The sequence below is a fragment of the Taudactylus pleione genome, unplaced genomic scaffold (assembly GCF_031769625.1).
Source record: "Taudactylus pleione unplaced genomic scaffold, aTauple2 ptg000336l, whole genome shotgun sequence".
NCBI classification, from domain to species: Eukaryota; Metazoa; Chordata; class Amphibia; order Anura; family Myobatrachidae; genus Taudactylus; species Taudactylus pleione.
Window position 1 is genome coordinate 5,867,762 of NW_028284737.1, and position 22,016 is coordinate 5,889,777.

Genomic DNA, 22,016 nt, shown 5'->3' on the forward strand with positions numbered 1-22,016 from the left:
CTACCTGGTCCCGTTTGTAATTAGATTTGATTAAGGGAGTCAGGTGTGCTCTTCCAGTGGGTGCATGGCAAGGTGTTGTGGTTCGTGTAATGAGCTGTGCTATGTTGAATAAAAGACAGACAACAAAATGGGTGAGTAGAGACAGTGCTGCTCCAGAATGGTCCAGGGGGTGTGGGGGTCGATGATAAGTGGAAGAAGAGGTGTATAGGGGGGAGGGTACGATACTAGCTCAGGTTGGGAAGGTGGGTAGACCCCTTCAGGAGGCTCCTTAACATGCGGTTCTTGACCAGCACGTCTTCCCTGCTGGACCTTTGGTAAAGTCGGTAATAAGTTCTAATGTTTGGCGGCGTCCCGCATGGTGGTGCAGCAAAGTTCTTACCTACCGGTAGGTACTTGTAAGGTGAACTGATGCGGCCGCAGTGTCTCTTAATGAGGTAGAACTTCCTTCCTCCTGGCGTGGACTGATGGCTCTGTCGCAGGGACTCTGGTGGTGCAGTACACGTCTTGGTGGGGGGGTGGGCCTCCCTGGTGCGTTGGTGATTCCCAGGAGCTCAAAGGGCTCTGTGAGCAGCCGTCTGGTGCTGTTTTGACGGAGTGGTGTGGTATGGTGGAAGCGCCCACTGGCCTAGGCCTGGATGCGGGTGCCGTAAGCCGATGGTGCCGTCGGCTGGCCTGAGGCAGTGGGTGCCCTCCCTCTCTCCGTCTGTGCTGAGCACGGTGGTGCTGGTGGCTGGATGCGGTGAACAGGGGTGTGCTCGATCCGTTCCAGGACAGGCTGTCGATCTCTAAGGGTGCTCATTACTGCCTGGACCGGTGAGTGCCATGTGTCGCAGTGGGTGCCCGTGATGCAGATGGGGCAAGCGGTGCGTTGGCGAAGGGGTCACGGCGCCGGTTCCGGATACCGTTGCAGTTGTGCCCAGGGTTGTAGGAGGGGATGGGGTCTCAGTAGTGCACGAACGAATCGAGCATACCCCTGTTCACCTCATCCAGCCACCAGCACCACCGCGCCCAGCACAGATGGAGAGCACAGTAACGCACAGACAGGAAGGGCAACCACATGGGAAGGAGCCCCTGAAAGGGTCTATCCACCTTCCCACCCTGAGCTAGTCACGTACCCCCCCCCCCAGCTATACACACCTTCCTCCACTTTTCATCGACGGAAACATCCCCCACTCCCTCTCCCCTGGACGACTCAGGAGCAGCACTGTCTACTCAAACGCTTTGGCCACCCATTTTTGTTGTCTATTACTCAACATAGCACGGCTCATTACACGAACCACAACACCTTGCCATACACCCACAGGAAGAGCACACCCGACTCCATTTACCAAATGTATTTATTAAAATGTATTTATTATCCAATAGCGAGTAGTTTGGGATATTGTCATATGTCACCGAGAAAAATGCAGCATTTTCATAACTGGCTGAAAACATCTAGAAAATATAAAATATGTCAGTAACATCTGTATTACTAGCAAAGGAAAATAGATTTATCACTACAAATCTAGCTGTGTTTTATACATATGGAAACATACCCTATGCAGGATCCAGAGATGATGCAAATATTCCAAGCCCTGCAAGGTCATCAGCATGTAAGACTTTATGTGCGCTGGAGTTAAGACTAAGCTGGTATCTCTTATTATAGCCTGCAATGAAAATTACACACAACATCCAGATTTACACAATATACAGCCTGTGTATAGAAAATAGTCTTAGAGGCAGCAACAAATCTGAATGACCTAAACAAGCAGGGTGACAAGTATTTGCATGTGCAATTGTTTAATCTTTATATGTAGCTTTATCTGCCATTTCTGAGGGTAAACTTACCTCTAAATCAGTTTCCATGAAATCAAATACAAGACTTATGTTTGATCTGTGGCCAAATGCATCCAGAAGCTGCAATGACACCAAAAATATTAGTTGCTTCAATTTCCTAAATAATTACAGCCTTTATCATTACAAGTAAATGCATGTTGAGATTGTTTAAATGGAGATTACCAAAACTGTTGCAACAGTCTGGGACTCAATATATATATTTTTTTTAAGGGTCTCTAACAGTATGACTTTCTAGAACTGTATCCAGTGAAGTGGGTGATCTATATTAAACATTATTATATACCCAGCAGCCACTCTATTGGGAACACCATTCTAGTACTTAGTACAGCTGATGGGTCCCCCTCTGTGCTGCATGTCATACGCTCCACTGCGCTCTGCATATATGGGAGAGGATATGGGGGATCTATGGTAACTGGTGTGATGTGGGGAGGGATAATGCTAGAGGGGAGGATGAAATGCTTCAAGAGTAGTTGGGCAGCACAGACGGTGTAATGGTTAGCATTACTGCCTAAAAGCACTGAGGTCGTGGGTTCGATTCCTACTATGGCCCTAACTGTATGGAGTATGTATATTCTCCCTGTGCTCCGGTTTCCTCCCACACTCCATGAATATACTGGTAGGTTAATTGGCTCCCAACAAAAATTAACCCTAGTGTGTATACATGTGATAGGGAATATAGAGGGACTGATGTGAATGGCCAAATATTCTCTGTAAAGCGCTGCGGAATATATGTGCGTTATATAAATAACTGGTAATAAATAAAGAGCGATTTGAATATGCTACAGGGGGTATCAACTCTACAAAAGGGGTGGGGAATGCTACAGGGGAATCTAAAAGTGTGATTAGAAAATGCTACAGGGTTGAGGGATAATAGTATAGAGGCCTGCTAGGCATGACCACAGGGTGGTGCTAGACAACCCCTAGGCCAGAGGTTCCCAATCACGGTCGTCAAGGCTCCCCAACAGTTCAGGTTTTAGAGATATCCATGGTTGAGCATAGGTGATTAATTAGTGCCAAAGTCAATTTGATATAACCACCTGTGCTTCACCAGGGATATCTCTAAAACCTGAACTGTTGGGGAGCCTTGACGACCGTGATTGGGAACCTCTGCCCTAGGCAGATTGTTTGCAAAACATTAAATACCCTTTAAAATAGATATTTACCTAATTCATTAACATTTTTAAAAGAGAGTAACTTTTTTTTCTTTAAATAACCATTTATTTGGTTAAAGCCAAATGAAAGGTGGGCCAGAATGAAAAAAATGTACCCAGGTTGAGAAGATCCTGCCATATTGAAAGGAACGATGTTGAAGGTCTGAATACCAAGACCTGCATGGCCAGTTTGGACAAACAAGAATGACAAACCCCTTCCAGTTATAGCACTCTCAGTAGCAATGCTTTCCATGGGTAAAGACAGACTAAAGGAAAGTCCCATGGTACTACCAAAGTATCAGTTAAACAAAACTTTCTGATCCTTAGTCCTGGCCCCAAAACATGGCATGATACTCCCCAAAAAGACTGACATCTGTGGTAAGCAGAGTCCAATCCCAAATGGTGGAAGGACTGGTCTTGTTGTTCACATCCAGCCACCAAAGAAGAAAGGGACACACCCTCATTAACCGTGTGATATTTTACCAATAGTATTTGTTCCATTTTGACAGAAGCTCTAATTGTAACATCCAGGAATGGAATTGAGTAAACTAGACCTCGGAGGTCAACACCATCTTGCCCATGTTTGCTTCAGCAGAGACCTCACTAGCGACCATAGTAAATGAATCTTGTCCGAAGGCAGAAATACTCAGTGTTGTGCTGAACGAAAAACAACACCTAGAAAAATCAGCCTCTGTGATTGGATGAAGTTGAACTTTGCACCGTCCACAATTCATAAATGAGAACCTACCTTTAGCACAGGGTTATCTAGATGAGTAATAATCTTTACCCCGTTGTTTCTGAGGAAGGCAGCCACCACAATTTTTGTACACACATGGCGTTGCTGAAAGGCCAATAGGAAGGGCCTGAAACTGAAAAGTTTGTCATTCAATAGCAAATCTGGAGGAGGCTCAAGTGACAATCCCAGGGAACATGGAGGCAAGCACATCTAAGGACACCATGAATTCTCCTTCTTCCATGCTTTGCACGACCGATTTAAGCGACTCCATCTTGAAACGCACCAAGTGGACATGGGCATTGAGAGACTTCATTTTCAGGATTGGACAATCGGACCCAGCCGGTTTCTTTACCAGGAAAAGTAAAATCTCAATCCTCTCTGCTCCTGAGTCACAGGTACAATGACCCCAAAAACCAACAGAGCATGAATGACCTTTCGTAAAGTAACACGATTTACCCTGTCTGAGGATAGACCAGTTGTCTATCAGTGAGGGAGAAACTTTGTCTTAGCATGCTTATTTTGTGAGGCTTCACGCAAGCTATACAGGTTTACTGCAAGCTGCCCGGACTTGTGCTCAAGTACAGAGTTTATGCCAGATGGTTTGAAGTAGAATTTAGAGGGTCCAAGCACCTGTCTGCAATGGCAGTAGTTGGGACCTCACTGGAGTGGCTCACATGATGGGAATGGACTGTCTGCTCAAGAGCGCCTTGATAGCGTCTCAGCTCTCCAGATAACCCCTGCAGCCGCAGAGTCAAGTCCAATAAGAAATTATAAAAGAAAATAAAAGATAAAGCTGCCTCAGCAGAAGAATAAGCGAACTTCTCCTTGGGCAGTGAAAAAACATGAAGTCCCTGGGGATAGAGGGAGAGGATACTAGGTGAAGAAATTTGTTGCAAGTGCCCAGGCTTCTTGTTCACCTACTATACAGTATTTCAAGGGTTCAGGTTTCAGTATTTACAATGAAAACAAATAATTAGACATGACAATCAGTTGAGCAGAATGACCAATCAAAAGCTATGATTTTATAACTGCAGCTGCCCATTGGTCCTTCTTTGAGCTTGTCACTTCCAACCACCTGTCAGTCTGCAGCCACGGTTTTTGTCCACAACTATCAGATGAACCAAGGAGCTCAGGAAAAAAAAACGAAAGCATGAAGCAGCCCCCAGGGCGGGAAGGAGACAGGAAAGTGAAAGGGAATTAGGTAAAAGGTGGCAATACAGCTGCAAAACGATGTTAATTTTAATAGTGCACAGGCCCCAGCTTGTAGTGTTTAAATGTACTGGTCTTTTGGCCAGTTACTGATAGCTCAAATATTAAAGCATTTACTACTTGGAACTTATGCTGTAATAGCACCATATATCAAAATTATTACATGCATTGTGCAAACTACTTTGTGTACTGGCAGAGATAGAATGCATCATACTTACACCTATAATATTTGGATGACTTAACTCTTGCAGAAGCTTGATTTCTCTTAATGCTGTTCTGTTTATGCCTGTGAATCAAACAATATAAAAGGAATTAAATTACTGAGTATTGAGCACACACAGGATACAGAAAATTAAAAAGATTATACTTTATTTGTAACAAAGGCTTAGATGACAAAAAAAACAAACTACAAAAAACCCCAAAAACATTATGGACGATCGCATTACATCACAAAATACAACATGGCACTTTTAGAAAGCAAGATTTGGGTCATGGATGGTAGCAATTTCATTCAATATTACCTGTGAGCAACAGTAAAACATTCTGACACAGCTGTTGCCATAATTTATTTTGCAACTGTACATCAGGCTACATGGCAGTTCCTATTAACATGGGAGTTGTAGAGGTCGAGTTATTGTGTAAAAAAGTATTCAAGACATTTAAAATGAGTAGTTCACTAAAGCAGGCTCAGGCTACATAAACAAGGTCTGAACAAGGTCAGATTGCCCCTCCCTCCCTTGACAAGCCATACCACAACTGTGTTAAGGTGTATACACACTGGGCGATAAAGTGGACGACTGAACGATATCGATATCGTTATCGTTCAGTCGTCCACTTTATCATCCATTTTTAACCCCAAAAAGATGAACGATAATGACGACGCGCGTTCCCGCGGGTCGTTCGTCATTATCGTTCATCGGGCTGACATGCAGGCCAACCTGACGATCTTGTCAGGTTGCTGCATGTCAGGGAATGGGGGAGAGAACCCGGCGCTGAACGATATCGTTAATGATATCGTTCAGCAGCTGTACTCAATGTCATGAACGACATTGAGCACAGCCTGCCGGGGACAACACTACACAATATCGCTCAGGGAGCATATCGTGTAGTGTGTACCCACCATTAGTAGCCACTGACAAGCTCTTGAGTAATGCAGGGAAAAGTGTAGAATATGGATGCATGGGGGGTGAGTAGAGCTGGGATACAGGACAGGGGATATAGTATACAGGTACCTGCTGGAGGACAAGCACAAATGCAGCAGTCACTGGTAGAGAATGGGGAGAGTGACCGTTGGTGTTCACTATACTGTAATTTCAGACCAGGTTCTCTACCAAACGCAAAATCTCACAGCACAGGAGGGATTAGCCCACATGAAATGTCTGCGAGATGACGCCAGCCATGCACCACTTTCTGCACTGTTTGCTGGTTCAGGCCACAATATGGGTTCTCTGTATGGAATAACTATTATGTTTTACTGAACAATTACCAAGAAAAAGTAAATATGGATTTCTGCAGGTTCCAACTAAACTCTCCAAAAAAAAACTTCCAGCAAATCATTCTAAACTTTCTAACTAGCGATACAAACATCTTCTGTAACCAGCACAAGGGAAGGAAGTAAACAGTATGTGGCGTTGTCAGTACAGAGATAAAATGTAGCTGTGTTTGTCTGATGGTCACACTGAGATTGAGGTCAGTGACCAGAACATTCCCAGACTTCTCCTAAGCAGCCACATTAACTCCTCAGCAGGAGCTGGAAGAGAGGGGACCAGATCATCTATGTGTAAATATAATACATCAAAAATGTCTTCTCATTGGAGACAGGAAAAAACAAAAAAGCCGGGGGAGGGAACATTTTGCTTTGCATAGTAGTGACCACAGCTACAGCCAAGTAGATTTCTGCCCTATATCATCTTTGGACCTGCTCTCATGCTGAGCTCTACAACATTGCCAGGGATTAGACCTCCAAAGGAAGCACAAGTCTGTGTCAGACCGAATACCTACAGTGCCGCCCCCAGCAGCCACTATGGCGATAGTTACATAACGGACAATGTAACTGATTGACAGGTAGTGTATACTGAATTCCTGTTATCCATTCTTATTCATTAAAAAATCAGGGTTTTAGTACATAACCCCAAGTAATAGTCAACACATTTACATTGCGGGCACATAATCCCAGAGTCAGTTATTGCAATACCAACATACTGGACTTTACTTAAGTGTTGTAAAATTAGTGCTTATTATTGGACAGAAAAAACAAATCCTGTTTACAAAAACAATAACGGTTAGACGAGGACTTACCATCCTTGGCTTCTGCACGGTGACCCAATTTAATCTACAGAAAATGAAAAAAAAAATAAAATAAAAAAAATCACATACATTATACAATGGTTTCACTAATAACACTCCTGCATGTAAAAAATATATAGCTAATTAAAAGATTATCAAGATACTGATAAATTATAGAATACAAAAACAATATACAACAGTATACAAATTATATGTAATGTGCTACTAAGGACTATATTTACAAAAAAAAAATATGATCGTTAGTGTACGGTACGGTACGGTCAAACTATTCCTGTAGTATCACAAAGCTATTGTTGGCTGTTCCCTACTTCTAGTCCTGATTGGGGCTATGACTGAGCTCAGCAACACAAGCATCCTGTCATATTTCCTTGTTTAATAAAAGCATCTGGACCATTGCCTGTAAAGCTGGCCACACACTAGACCAATTTACAGCCAACTTGTTGATTGGTTGGAATGAAAATCTGTTAACGTATAGGAGTAAATGATGATCAGCAATTTGCTCCTATATGCCAGAAAACAGATGAAAATGGTCATTCAGACAAGTTTGTTAAATGTTTGATCTAAACAATTTGTTCAAACAACAGTTTTTGTCCATTTTCCGACATTTGGGAGCAAATTGCTGATTGTCATTTGCTTTCATCCCTTACCAGATGCGGCCGACAGTTTACCGGTAAATATCTCATCGGACGGGCATGCTGGAAAATCCTCCCCCCCACACGCTACAATTATCGGGGCGATCCGCCGATATCAGGCGGATCACCCCGATAATTGTAGCGTGTATGGCCAGCTTAAAACATGAACTGTTGTGGAGCATTGAGGACCACGTTTGGGAACCTCTGGCATATTCAAAAACGAGCTCCTACTTTCTACTGCCCATTTCATTCCCCGACTGAATTGTCTACTAAGGAACAAACTGGTGTTCCTATGGAATAAAAATATGAGATATGGTAAGAACTTACCCTTGTTATCTCTATTTCTACGAAGTCCATAGGGTTCCACAGGATACCTTGGGGTATAGGTGTGACGTCAGTCGCAGGGCACCAAAGAGTTAAGCTTTCAGCCTCCCAGGATGCACTGGGTCCCCCTCCTATACCCCGCCCCCGAGCCAAGGCACCTCAGTTAGTTACCAAGCCATAGGCCGGAGGAGGAGAAGGAAGAGAGAGAACAAAGATCTGGACACATACAAGAATCACATTCTCACCAGAGGGAGACGGAAAACCGGTGACCAGAGCAAAGCCCATCTGCAGCACAGATGCGACAGGGCGGGAGTCCTGTGGAGCCCTATGGACTTCGTAGAAATAGAGATAACAAGGGTAAGTTCTTACCATATCTCATATTTTCTACTTCAGGGTCCATAGGGTATCCACAGGATACCTTGGGGATGTCCCAAAGCAGTATCCTTTAAGGGTGGGGACGCTCCTGTGCTGAAAGGAGAATCCGCCGCCCGAAGGAAGCATCCTGAGAGGCGAAAGGTGTCAAACCTGTAATACCTCACGAAGGTATGGACAGAGGACCACGTAGCAGCCTTGCAGATCTGGACTGCAGAGGCACCACGTCGAGCTGCCCACGAAGGACCCACAGACCTAGTGGAATGAGCCTTCAGAGAAGGAGGGACCGGTAGGCCTTCATGAAGATAAGCTTCAGAAATAGCCATACGGATCCAGGCTGCCAAAGTTTGCTTTGAAGCAGGCCAACCCTTTTTACGGAAGCCATAGAGGACAAACAAAGCGTCCGACTTCCTAAACGAAGAAGTGCGGTCAACATAAGTCCTTAAGGCCCGCACAACATCCAAAGAGGCCTCACCCACGGAAAGACCCGGTGAGTTAAAGGCCGGAACAACGATTTCCTCGTTAACATGAAACTGGGAAACAACTTTGGGAAGAAACTCGGGCCGAGTGTGGAGCACCGCCCTGTTCCCATGAAAAACCAAGAAAGGGGGTTTACAAGAAAGAGCCCCTAACTCAGAAACAAAGCAATAGCCAGAAGGAGAACAGTCTAAGCTGTTAGCCATTTAAGATCCACTGAGCCCAGTGGTTCAAACGGCGGTCCTTGGAGAGCCCTCAGGACCACAGCCAAATCCCAAGGTGCCACAGGTGGAACAAAGGGCGGCTGAATGCGGACAACACCTTGCATAAAGGTGCACACATCCGGGATTGTAGCAATCCTACGGTGAAACCAGACAGACAGGGCCGAAACCTGTACCTTCAAAGAAGCAAAGCGAAGCCCATGATCTAGTCCCGCTTGCAGGAAGGCGAGAATCCGAGACAGACGAAACTCCCGCGGTGCATAACCTCTCGGTCGACACCACTGGAAGAACGTATGCCACACGCGATGGTATATCCTCGCAGAAGACGGTTTCCGAGCTCGCAACATGGTACGCACCACAGAGCTGGAAAACCCCCGGGACCTCAGCATGGCCGTCTCAACAGCCACGCCGTCAAAGACAGCCGAGTCAGGTCCGGGTGACGACAAGGACCCTGAGACAAGAGGTCCGATCGTAGCGGCAACCGCAGAGGACTGTCCACGGACAGACCCTGAAGGTCTGAGAACCAGTGCCGTCTGAGGCACGCGGGAGCTATCAACAGGAGCGTCCCTCCTTCCTGTTTGAATTTCCGGATTACCCGTGGAAGAAGGGAGACCGGAGGGAACAGATATGCGAACCGGAATGTCCACCGGACGGACAGAGCATCCACCAGAGACGCCCCTTCGTCTCTTGTGCGAGACCCGTACACCGGCAACTTGTTGTTGTGCCGGGACGCCATGAGGTCGATCTCTGGAAGACCCCATCTGTCCACCAGCAGTTGAAAAACGTCCGGGTGCAGGGACCATTCCCCCGGATGAACGTCCTGGCGACTTAGAAAGTCCGCCTCCCAATTGAGCACTCCCGGGATGAAGACCGCTGATAAGGCCGGAAGATTGCGCTCCGCCCAAACCAGGATCCAAGACACCTCTACGAGAGCCGCCCGGCTTCGGGTTCCTCCTTGCCTGTTTATGTAGGCCACGGTGGTAGCGTTGTCCAACTGGACCTTTACCGGGTGACCCTGGAGAAACAGATGTGCCTGCTGGAGAGCATTGAAGACCGCACGGAGTTCCAAGATATTGATTGGAAGCTCCGCTTCTGTCGGAGTCCACCTGCCCTGGAACAGATGTGGACCCGAAACTGCTCCCCAGCCCCGAAGACTGGCGTCCGTAGTCAACAGGACCCAATTTGGAATCCAGAACAGACGTCCCTCGCTGAGGTGGGTCGTCTGTAACCACCAAGCAAGGGACAGGCGAACCTCCGGGGTGAACACAATCGTCTGGGACTTCAGAGACTGAGGCAGCCCGTTCCACTTTGACAGGATCAGGTGCTGCAGAGGTCTGGAGTGAAACTGGGCATATTCCACCATGTCGAACACCGACACCATGGAGCCCAGTAACCTCATCGCCGAGTGTAGAGACACCTGGCGGCTGTGCAGACAACTGCGCACCCTTGACTGCAAAGCAGAGATCTTTTCCTCCGTCACGAAGATCTTTTGCTGTCCCGAGTCCAATAAGGCTCCAAGATGCAGAATCCTCCGAGACGGGATTAGAGTGGACTTCTGCCAGTTGATTAGCCAGCCGTGCCGTTGCAGCAGGGCAATGGTCAGGTCTAAGTGGCGTAACAGGAGCTCTGGAGATCCCGCCACCAATAACAGGTCGTCCAAGTACGGCAACATGCGGACTCCCTGCAGCCGCAGAGAAGCCGCCATCACCTTGGTGAAGACACGTGGTGCTGTCGCCAGGCCAAAAGGTAACGCCCGAAACTGGAAGTGGTCGCTGCGGATTGCAAACCTGAGGAACTGTTGATGGCGCAAAAGAATAGGGACATGCAGGTAAGCGTCCTGTATGTCCAATGACACCATGTAGTCCCCCGGTTCCAGCGCCAGAATGATGGACCGTAGGGTCTCCATCCGAAACTTCGGTACCCGCAAAGACTTGTTGAGTGCTTTGAGGTTGAGAATCGGACGATACGACCCATTGGGTTTCTGTACCAAAAAAAGATTTGAATAGAAACCCTGGCCCCTCTGGGAGAATGGAACAGGCTCTATAACTCCAGCCTGGAGCATAGTGTGCAATACCTTCCGCAGCTCCGTAGCCTTGTTCCGGTCTGATGGTAGACCCGTGGTGAAGAATCGAGCCGGGGTTCTGTGCCGGAAGGAGAGGGCGTATCCGTGGGAAACCACCTCCAGAACCCAAGTGTCTGTCGTAGTGACCGACCAACACTGGGCGAACTGCAGCAGGCGGCCTCCCACCCTGGGATCCCCCAAAGGGAGGCCCGGACCGTCAGGCCGCAGGCTTGTCATCTGGCTTGGGGGCCGGACGTCTGGTACTCCATGCTTGCTTCCGGGGCTTGACCGATTTCTTAGGGCCAGCCTGACGAGGAAACGACTGTGGTTTGGGCCTGCCCTGGGCCCTAGATGACCGAAAGGATGATGGTCCAGAACCAGAAGGAGCAGCGGCCGACGGGAGACGAGCCGATTTGGCTGCCGCCAGCGTGGCCACAATCTTATCCAGATCCGGACCGAAGAGAACTTCTCCGGTAAACGGCAAGGCTTCCAGACCCTTCTTGGAATCTGCGTCCGCCTTCCAGGATCGCAGTCACAAGGTGCGACGAGCAGCTACCGTTGCTGAAGAAATTCTAGACACCAGAGTACTAATGTCTAGAGCCGCCTCGTTGATGTAAGTGGCCGAATCACGGAGATTGCCAATCAACTCCGCCTGCTCGGCCGGACAGTCGGAATCAAAAGAAGCCTCTAATGAATCCGCCCAGCGCTCCATCGCTCTGGCAACCCAGCAAATGGCCATAGCCGGCCGTGCTGCCCCCCCCCGCAAGGGAATAAGCGGACTTCAGGCAGATTTCCACCTTGCGGTCCGTAGCATCCTTAAGGGAGGACATGGATGGCATCGGCAATGTGGCACTACGGACAAGACGGGTCACGTGAGAATCCACCTGTGGAGGGGATTCCCACTTAGCAAAATAATTATCCGCGAACGGATAAGCCACCGCCAGGCGTCTCTGCGGCTGGTATCTTTTGCCAGGCTGTTGCCACGACTCCTCTAAATGGTCCACCAACTGACCCGAAAGAGGAAAGACTTAGCCGCTGGGGGAACTTCGTCCTCAATCACCAAGGCTGTGCGGACCGCCCGAATAAGTCCAGGAATATATACTTTGGACTTAGCATCAGCGTCCTTAGTATGGAGAGGTTCCTGATCGTAAGGATCCAGAATCTCCCCATCATCAGACGTCCCTTCGTCATCCTAATAAGGAGCGGACAGAGACGCCACCGGCCGTTTATGAGGCCGCATCACAGACTCCCCTTGCAATACATCCGACAAGTGCTGTACAGAACTCGTCAGGGAGTTAACCCACGCTGGCTCCTGAGAAACCGGGAGCGGGGAAATAGGGAGACTGTGGGGTACCACCAATTGTCGTGGGAAACCCTGCATGGGTGACGACACCACAGACTGCTGGGACAAACCCATCGGAGTAAACGCGGGCTGCGGAGCTAACTGGCCCACTAAAGCTGTTAGCGCCTGAGCGAAACAAGCCCAGGGCGGCTCCTGTACCGGTGCTGTAACCGTAAGAGGCCGCGCCACGGACAAACACTGCTGGCAAAGGCCCTCCGCGCTACCCTCCCCCTCCGCTAACGGTACTTTACACGTGGTACACTGTAGCCGGAGGGGAAAATCACTTTCAGACATGATGGCACCACGTATGTGACCCCTCTCACCAATTATATATTAAATAGGCGAGAGACCACCCTGCAGCACCGCACCGTAAGGGCTTAGCAGAAAGAACAGGGACAGTAATAAAGCTGACAGTTTAGAGAAGAAAAGTTACAGGCAGCACTAGCACAGTCACATACAATGCAAAGAAAATCAATTCCTGCACTAACAGCGCTGATCACTCAACTACACAGGCACAGGGCCTGGTAGGACACAGCGCTGCATACACAGACCTGACCACAGCGGAGGAGAGGTATGCGAGGGGACCCAGACCACAATGCTTCCGTCCAGTGCTTCCAGCAGCGTTCACCATGCGTTGGAGAAGATGGCCGCCGAGGAGCAGAGAGGAGGCTGGCCTGGGGGAGGAGCGCTGACACAGGGCCAGTCAGCACAGTGCAGAGAGGGCTGTGTGCAGCGTGGGAGGCGCCGGCTGTGAGACAGGGAAGGCGCGCTCCCCTGGCATGCATTTAACCCCTGGGACGCCGCAGCGCTACCGCTCTGCTGCGGTCCGCTGTCCCAGGGGGTAGTGGAAGCGCAGGTTGGTCGCCTGGCTCCACGCTGCAGCCAGTCCCCAGGGAGCCCCCTGCCTGGGGACTTAGGACCATGTGATCAGCGGGGACCCACCGCGGGACCCCGCTGCTTACCTCTGTCCCCCTTGAATCCGGCCATGGTCCGGAACATCTGGGGTCACCGCTAGCTGTGACCCCAGATGCCCACCAGCATCCCCGGATCAGTACCGGCGTTCTGGTACCGGCGGGGTGTAGGGAAGACAGCATGGACGTCAGGACTGACTGTCCATGCTGTTCATCCAGATGTGCAGCCACAGCTGCATGAAGAAAAAGCTTCAGGGGCTCTTCTAGCCACCACTCCAACAGGTGCACCCGACTCCGGCCGGGCACCAAACTAAACTGAGGTGCCTTGGCTCGTGGGCGGGGTATAGGAGGGGGACCCAGTGCATCCTGGGAGGCTGAAAGCTTAACTCTTTGGTGCCCTGCGACTGACGTCACACCTATACCCCAAGGTATCCTGTGGATACCCTATGGACCCTGAAGTAGAAAATATATATTTATACACACACATTTAATTATATATTTGCTTTATTCTACAAATTCTTCAGCATGACAGAGCGTTCATCTTAAGGTGTATTTAATATAATAAGGCTTAGCTGTGTCCAGATGTTTGCTGCATACATCTACTGATGAGTAACGGTGTGCTTAATCCCTGTATGGCACTTTGGACACCTTGTGGTGCCCTACAAAAGACTCAACAAGAACAACAACACAGTTATGAAAGACTGCTAATCATCCACCAGGAGAAAGTGTACATGGAGCTTATCCAAAGCAAGGACATTAGGTCCTATTTCACTCCATGGCTGAGCCGTGGTCTTGCGATAAGGGATAAGATTATCTGAGCAGCTCCCAAACATCATGACAAGGGTGTTGCATTGTAATGTCCAATAACTGTAATTGACTCTTACATATGGGTGGGGTTGGTAATATTTTTGCTTTAAACTAGTAAGACCTGTTGCTTTTGTGTTCTAAAAACAAAAACATCATCTAGGATAAAAACAATTCTAGTGTAAAGACAATTGCACTTCAGTTACTATGGCACCTGTACAACAGGACCATACAAATTCCTAGCGATCACTGGTTTGTAGAGGCGGTAAAGAGTGAGAGGATTCAGTCACCATCTCTGCACATGTAGGACAATGCTTCAGCAAAGCAATCAAACATCCATTAATGTTACTTTATATTGTTGGAAGAAAAAAAATTCTGTACGTGCAATGTGGTCATACAAACCTTTTTAATTGCCACAATTCTATCAGTGTTCTTATCCCTTGCTTTGTAGACTGTAGCAAACTAGAAAAAAAAAACAGAATACCAGGGTGTAACCTTAGACACAACTCACATGCTAGTGGAAGGACACAGCACACATACACAACAGGAAAAAGCTTCAATTCACATAGCTGTTAAGATGGTGGCATTAAAGCAGATTTATATCCAACTCTCATCCTAATAAGGCACAACTCTGTGCTCCTCGCTCAATGTCTCTCCCCACATTAGCTGTCTCTTTACTCCCCCATCGGTACCCCCGCACACGCGTGGTAGCCATTGCCAGGGAGAGTTACTCCGGAACCCTCTCCCGATCATTTTTGCAAAGTTTAGCCCATAGGCTACAGCAGCACAACGCCATCGCGTTCTGGGGCGGAAATATCGAATATCTGCTGCAATCCCTCCATGATACATCTGGGGGATACTTAATATATTTATCATTAAATATTTGTAGCATATCCCCCGAAAACACCCGTTTTCAGGGGATACCTGCAAATAAAGTATCCCTGCACTTAGTATGGAGGAATTGCAGCAGATTTCCAACAGCAGCCGCAACCCCCATAGGTTTCTATAAGGGATGAGATGCTGTCAGATTTACCATGAGTTTGGTCGCATTGCGTATGCGATTATTGATAAATGACCTTCTAGTCCCTTTCTCTGGTAAAAAACAGGACACCTAATTGCATGCACGGTAGCCATTAGTATTCCAGAGCTTGGTAAATCCGACAGCATCGCATTCTCCATAAAAACCTATGTGGGTTGCGGCAGCTGTTGGAAATGGAGTGACTGCGATATCTGCTGTGATCCCTCCATAAAACATCTGGGGGACACTTAAATATTTGCGAGTATCCCCCGAAAACCACTTTCACTGGCATTTTTTTTATTTACCAGAGAAAGGGACTATAAGGCCCATTTCTCAATAATCGTACACTCAATGCGATATTAGCACCCATGAAAACATTGCAGTATGCTTATAGCGCCAGGATGTATTGAATAGCACCCGCAGGAACAGAGGTCCCGCTAGGCATCAGCAGTCTCTTCACTCCCCTCTCGGGAATCCTGTGCATGCAGGGTAGCCATTGCTAGGAAGCCGGAACCCTCTCCCAGTAGTTTTTTTGGCGGTCGGGATGCCGGCGCTCAGAATCCCGGCACCAGTTAGAACCTGCATTCCGTACCCAAACTGACTACGGCAACACAACTCCATCACATACCGGAGTTTGGTAAATCCAACAGCATTGCATCCTCTATATAAATCTATGGGGGTTATGGCTGCTGTCAGAAATGGAAGCAACAGCAGCAGATATCGATATCTGCTGCAACCCCTCCATAATAGATATGGTGGATACCTAATGTTTACAGCATATTCCTTAAAAACACCCATTTTTGGGGAATATGCTACAAATATTTAGGGGCCGATTTATTAATGATCGCATTTTGCAATGCGATCAGGGCATGCAGTACCACCAATGATCGCATTGCAAAATGCGATCACAGCGGCTGGATGTACGGCACATCCAGGGTGACGGGCTCCGAAAGGAGTTCGTTCCTGCGATGTGGCCGGATTGCATTGGGGGCTGCAGCGCCTGCGCAGTCTCGCGGACAGCAAGAGCGGCGCCCATTGCCGGCGGAGGGATCTGGGAGATATGCGGTAATTTCCTATAGACTACAGCGGCTAATGCTATCTTCAGATGGCGTTAGCTGCTGGGGCCAATATCGGGAATGCTTTGCATTCCGGATATTGGTACATTTGGCAGCATCGCATCCCCCATAGAAACCTATGGGGGAGGCAACTGCCAGCGGCAAAGGAGGGATCGCAGCAGGTACCTGCTGCGGTCCCTCCATACATCCAGGGGATACTTAGTATTTGAGGTAAACCCCCGAAAACGTGTGTTTTCGGGTATTTTACCTCAAATATTGAATTATAAATGGGCTCCTTAATGACTAATAAGCCCCTCTTGCCGCTTACTCCTGTTTAAAACTGGGGATACTATAGAGAAATCACTAATTTAAGTGCAGCCCCTCTATTTTTGCCATTTACCCGCAGACTGCTATGGTACTACGGTGTCTGCTTAATTTGACAAGCATTGAAAAGCTAATGCCATATTGGGGAAATGGACGAGCTGCAAAACCACTGAGACTTCAATGGATCCCCCCTGGGTCAAATGCCTATGCTTGGCACCCCAACAATACACAGACACCTGAAATGTACTCGATCCCTGCTGTAGAACTACAAATCCCAGCACACTCTTCCAGCCTGTCAGCGTAACAGACCCGGGAATGGCACTCACCTGACCCTCCCCTAAGAACTCTAGTTTCTCGTACTGCTTGGAGCGAGACCGCACTTCTATGCCGCCTCCGCCACCTGTCGCCTCCATCATGCCAGAGCTGCCGCCGCCGCCACCACCAGCCTGACAGCTGCACCGGCATTTACCACAGGCCACGCCCCCACCTGTACATCCGGGCGTCGCTGTGACGAAACCACTTACCCACACACAGCTAACCCTAGAGTTCCGGGCAGCAACGACATCTTTGCTGTGATGTTTACGAGTAAATTGTTAGTGTCCACGGTAAAATGGCGGCGGACTCTGGCTCTCCGCAGATCACAACGGGCACTAAATAGCGTCATCGTAGATCGCACTGTATCCTCTAGTATCCAAAGCTTCATGTCCTTGTCCTCATCATCATCAGCTGCGCTCCCTGATTTCCGTCTCAGCGTGCACGTGCTGCCATGTGCTGCTGCTGTTGTTGCTATGGTTACAAACAGTCTCTAGAGAAGCTGCTACACTGGGAATCTGTGAAACAGTTCAAAGCAGTGTGTTGTGTTCTGTGATCACATTATGGAGCTTCTCAGCAGCAGTAAACATATACCTATTACAGAATGAAGCTGCACTGTAATCAGGATTCATAGGGGTTAGAGAACAAGAACTGCAGTATGTACAGCATTCCCTGGGGTGCATTGTGGAGGGATCTCTTGGGTTGCCCATCAACTGCCCTGCAGTGGTTTCAAACTGTTATAGACAGATGTTATAAACGTCAGTCTAACTTTGCGCATGTGCACACTGTCCAGCATTAGCCGCCATCATTCCACATTTTTCCTACTTTTGAAAAAGCATTTCAGGGAGATTGTGACAGCACCACTTATGAGCGCGGCTGTAAAGTTTGCGTGTACTGCTACATCTGAGAGGTGTGACATAAAACTGACTTACATCCAAATGAAAACGAGCCCCAAAGCAGTTAGTAAGAGCTACTTGTTGAAGAAAATACACTAATACTTTGCAGAAAACGCATGTAACCATAGGGATTATTGTGCCGGGATGTAGTCAGATTACCCATGGCCGGAAAGTTGGCCATCGGAATGCTGACAGTGGAAGCCCGACCGGGACTAAATATAGGCGTCAAAATCCCGGGGTTAGGCACCAGGAGGGTCTGTTACGATGAAGATTAAGGCTAAAAAATAAATCATATGTCAACCATTTTTGTGTAGACAATATTCATGCCGACCTTTTGACTGTCAACCATTTGTACCTGTCGACCTTCTCACATGTCGACTTTTTGTCCCAGTCGACCTATTAACTGTCTAACATCTGGTGTCTATCTAGACACTGTCTACCTTTTTACTGTCTATCTATAGTCCTACACCCGACGGGGGTGGTCAGCAAAATGCAGGCGTGCCAGAGCGTTTGAACGCTGTTGCAGGGGCGTGCATAAATTATCCACTGCGATGCCTTACGCAGCCATAGCGTGCAATGAAGTTAGCAATTTCGGAGTAAGGTCTGACCTTGTGCAAGTGTGCGTGAGGCTCTGATTGTACTCGATGTTACCGATGGTTTCACAGTCTTGCTAAACATTACGGATGTGTGTAAGGTAAAGTGGGCGTCCTTATGTTGTGCTGAGATGGCATAGCTTGCGTAATCACTATTACAATCGCATAGTGAATCAGGCCCTCAGAATACAACCAATTAAGAACGGTTTCCCTTTTTAGTGCTGGCTATGCATAGTCACCTAAAGAGTGCTGTCCTTCCAGCACAGCTTAGATTCTGGCCATTACACCGGAGAGAGAGAGAGCGTAGACAGGGAGGCGGGAGGTAGGGGGAAATGAAAATGGAACACAAAGCTTTTTGTTTCAATACATGAACTCTTCATTCTTGATGTAAAGGCCTGGAGTGTTGCCTTTGTTTTGTAGTATGGGCAATTTTAGTAAGTAGTTGGGGTAGGCATGATACTATTAGTGTGAGTGCCAGGAATTAAGAAATATATAAGTATTTATATTGAGAGTATGAATACCTAATGATCTATATACCTGAATGTAGCTATTTAGCGTTATAAGTCACACAAGAAATAATTGCTTTCCAGACTTTGATTGTGGTTCCAAAGCACAAAAAGATGTTATTCACATAAAAGCATTTACTTGCACGCCTTGATCTGTAATACAATTAGCGCAAAGAGATTATACAATCACAAGGTACAGTCGATACATTAGCAGGCGCTCTGGATCCAGATTTCCCGGCATCAAAGGTGAAGCCTCTGTCAAAAGAAAGAATATGATGACTAACTATCGGAAATAGAGCGCCTGAATATATGCCCTTACATAGGGTAGGCAATACAATAGAAAGGGATGGCATAATCCCATTGGTTCTTCCTCTTGGTTCTTCTGTTATGATGTAGTTCATAGGTCAGTTTGTACAGTGGTAGTTCAGCCCTCCAACAGTTCTTTGTGTATCTTTTCCTGCCGAAGAACAAGTCTAAACTGGCTAATAAACATTACATTACAGAGTACATTTCAATACCTAACTCTCTATGATTCATAACTTGCAGACGCATGTTGCGATCTCCTTGCCGATGGAACCAGAGATCTGCAAATAAACAGTGGTTTAGAATAGCACCAAACACGGTCTGCTTATCATGTACTAAACCCTAGATATCAAATACCTGTATTTCACAACATAATTGATGAATAAAACCTCTAATATTATCCTTAATGCTAGGGAACCTTTCTATGTAAGTATGCAGTGTGTCAGTGTGGGGATATTAAGAAAAGACGCTAGTATGTGTTGTGCGTCTACGTGTTTGTGAAGTGCACCATGGTACGTGCTTTGAGGGGTTGTTCATATTACGTGTATTAATAAATGTACGTATTTGTATAATGAGGACTTTTAACCTGGGGCAGTGGAAGATGCACAATGCTAATAATCATAACATAGCGCTGTACACGGATACTATGTGGGATTTGCAAAATGGCGTTGTGCTACCATTCGCAAAATGGCGTCGTTCCGATATTAATTTTACGAGTTAGGTCTCAGCCAATCAGGAGCTGGAGGATGATTGTGCATGTACAAGAGCTGTAATCTGGGGTAGATTACAGTAGTGTTTGATGCCACACAGACACTGGATTACTGCCTACATAATTATTTCACCCAAGCCTGAGCCTGCTGTCATTAAACAGATGGTAGGTCGCATAGTAAAATAATGTTGCTATGGTGTAAGGATGGATTGGAAGGGGGTCCGGAAAAGTTCTTCGCCTAGGGCCCCATGAGATCTTAATCCGACTCTGGTTTATCCAACCCACAAAAATTACCTGGTGCATACCCTCCAACATTTCAAATATAGAATCCGGTACAGGGGGCGTGGCCATAAATAAAGGGGGTCGTGGTAAATGATTAAGGGGGCGGGTATGTGATCATGCAGAAGCCCTAGCTCAACCTCACTGCTCTCTGTCCTTGTCTCGCGGGATGATGACGTCATCATCTCGCGGGACTTTGACTGGAGAAGCTCCCAAAAAACAGCTGAGACTGAGGGCTGACTCGGCATACAGACGACGGAGCCGCCTGTTACTCAGCAGAGCTGCGGGAGTCTATGTTCCCGCAGCGCTGGTATAGAATTCAGGAGATTGTACTACTCATCCGGTACAATCGGTACAGACCCTGTTTGCCGGTACAGACCATAAAAAAATGGTACTGTACCGGCCAAATCGGTATAGTTGGAGGGTCTGCTGGTGAGGCAGCCATCCACAGAATTGGTGTACTTCATATGTGTCCCTTATTAAAGGGATGAGGTGGCAACCCTATACATAGGTTCCAATGGGTAGGATAGTCAATACCTGGAGATGTGATACACATTGGGGAACTGCGGAGTACAGAAAGCTAGATGCTAAGTAACCAATACTCACAGATTCATCAGATCCACAAATTGTTTATCTCGCTCATACTAGGCGAGGCAGCCATCTTGGGCACACTACATCGGCTATAAAAGTGGGACAAGCAGTACATGGAGAAGTGATTCAGAATTTGGAAAAAGAGCAAATCAGAAGCAATTAGTGGAAATGTGATCTACAGTGGGGGAAATACAACACATAACAGATCCAATCGGGGAGGAAGGTATTGGGAGGGAAGGCTGGGCAGTCCAGGTGCACATTTACTAGACATGTCAAACTGGACACATCTTGCATTTGCTGCCCACAAAATCGTATCATACTTGCCAACTCTCCCTGAATGTCATGGAGACTCCCTGAAATAGGAGCCATCTGCCTGACTCCCTGAAGAGGCTAGCAATCTCCCTGATTGCACCTTACCCCCATTATGTAACTGTTAGGTACTTGGTAAAAAGCAAATCAGAGATATATTCATTCAAATCGAATTATCAGTGCCATTTCCCTTCATCTACTATATGAAAATGACAATTTGTCCCTCTGTCATTCTGTCTTTCTATACAAATCCACAGTTTACAAGCCAAGATCGTGAAATTTTACATACGAGTGTATTAAAACACGGCGAAGGCAACTAAAAAAATTTGAAATCAAAATTATTAACTGTTAATTTTTAATGAATTAAAAAACACAATTTTTGCATAGCATTCGCCCTCTACAGGTCAGGTCCGGAATTACAAAAGGATTTAGGGCCTGATTCAGACCAGGACGCTATTTGCGTCCGCTCACTGGCTAAAAGGGGCCAGCTATTTAAATCATGCTCTCGCACTGCGTCGCGTAAAGCTGCCCACTAAGTAATAGCGAGCAGCCGCACTATGCGCTCGCACCTGTATAAAGACGCCCCTTTACCACTCGCAACACACGTCATCTCCGGCAGTTGTAGGATTATTCGGGAACATCAAGAGCCATTTCCCACCACGACTTTGCGAGCAGTTCTGGCTAAAATACAACCCAGTCACGTGTGTAATGACGCTACTTTGCTAATTTTGCACACT

General features: G+C 47.3%; 1 protein-coding gene across 1 annotated transcript in view; it reads right to left on the reverse strand.

Annotated features, from left to right (window-relative positions):
• CDK7 (cyclin dependent kinase 7) overlaps positions 1 to 17,309 on the reverse strand; it is a 28,979-nt gene extending 11,670 nt beyond the window's left edge. The window contains exons 1-6 of the mRNA XM_088443930.1: positions 17,108 to 17,309; positions 14,787 to 14,846; positions 7,231 to 7,264; positions 5,151 to 5,218; positions 1,828 to 1,896; positions 1,536 to 1,646 (exon numbers count right to left, since the gene is read on the reverse strand). Of these exons, the coding sequence (XP_088300056.1) occupies positions 1,536 to 1,646; positions 1,828 to 1,896; positions 5,151 to 5,218; positions 7,231 to 7,264; positions 14,787 to 14,846; positions 17,108 to 17,197 (432 nt within the window). The 5' untranslated portion in view covers positions 17,198 to 17,309. The remainder of the gene's footprint in view (positions 1 to 1,535; positions 1,647 to 1,827; positions 1,897 to 5,150; positions 5,219 to 7,230; positions 7,265 to 14,786; positions 14,847 to 17,107) is intronic.
• Positions 17,310 to 22,016: the final 4,707 nt, after the last annotated feature.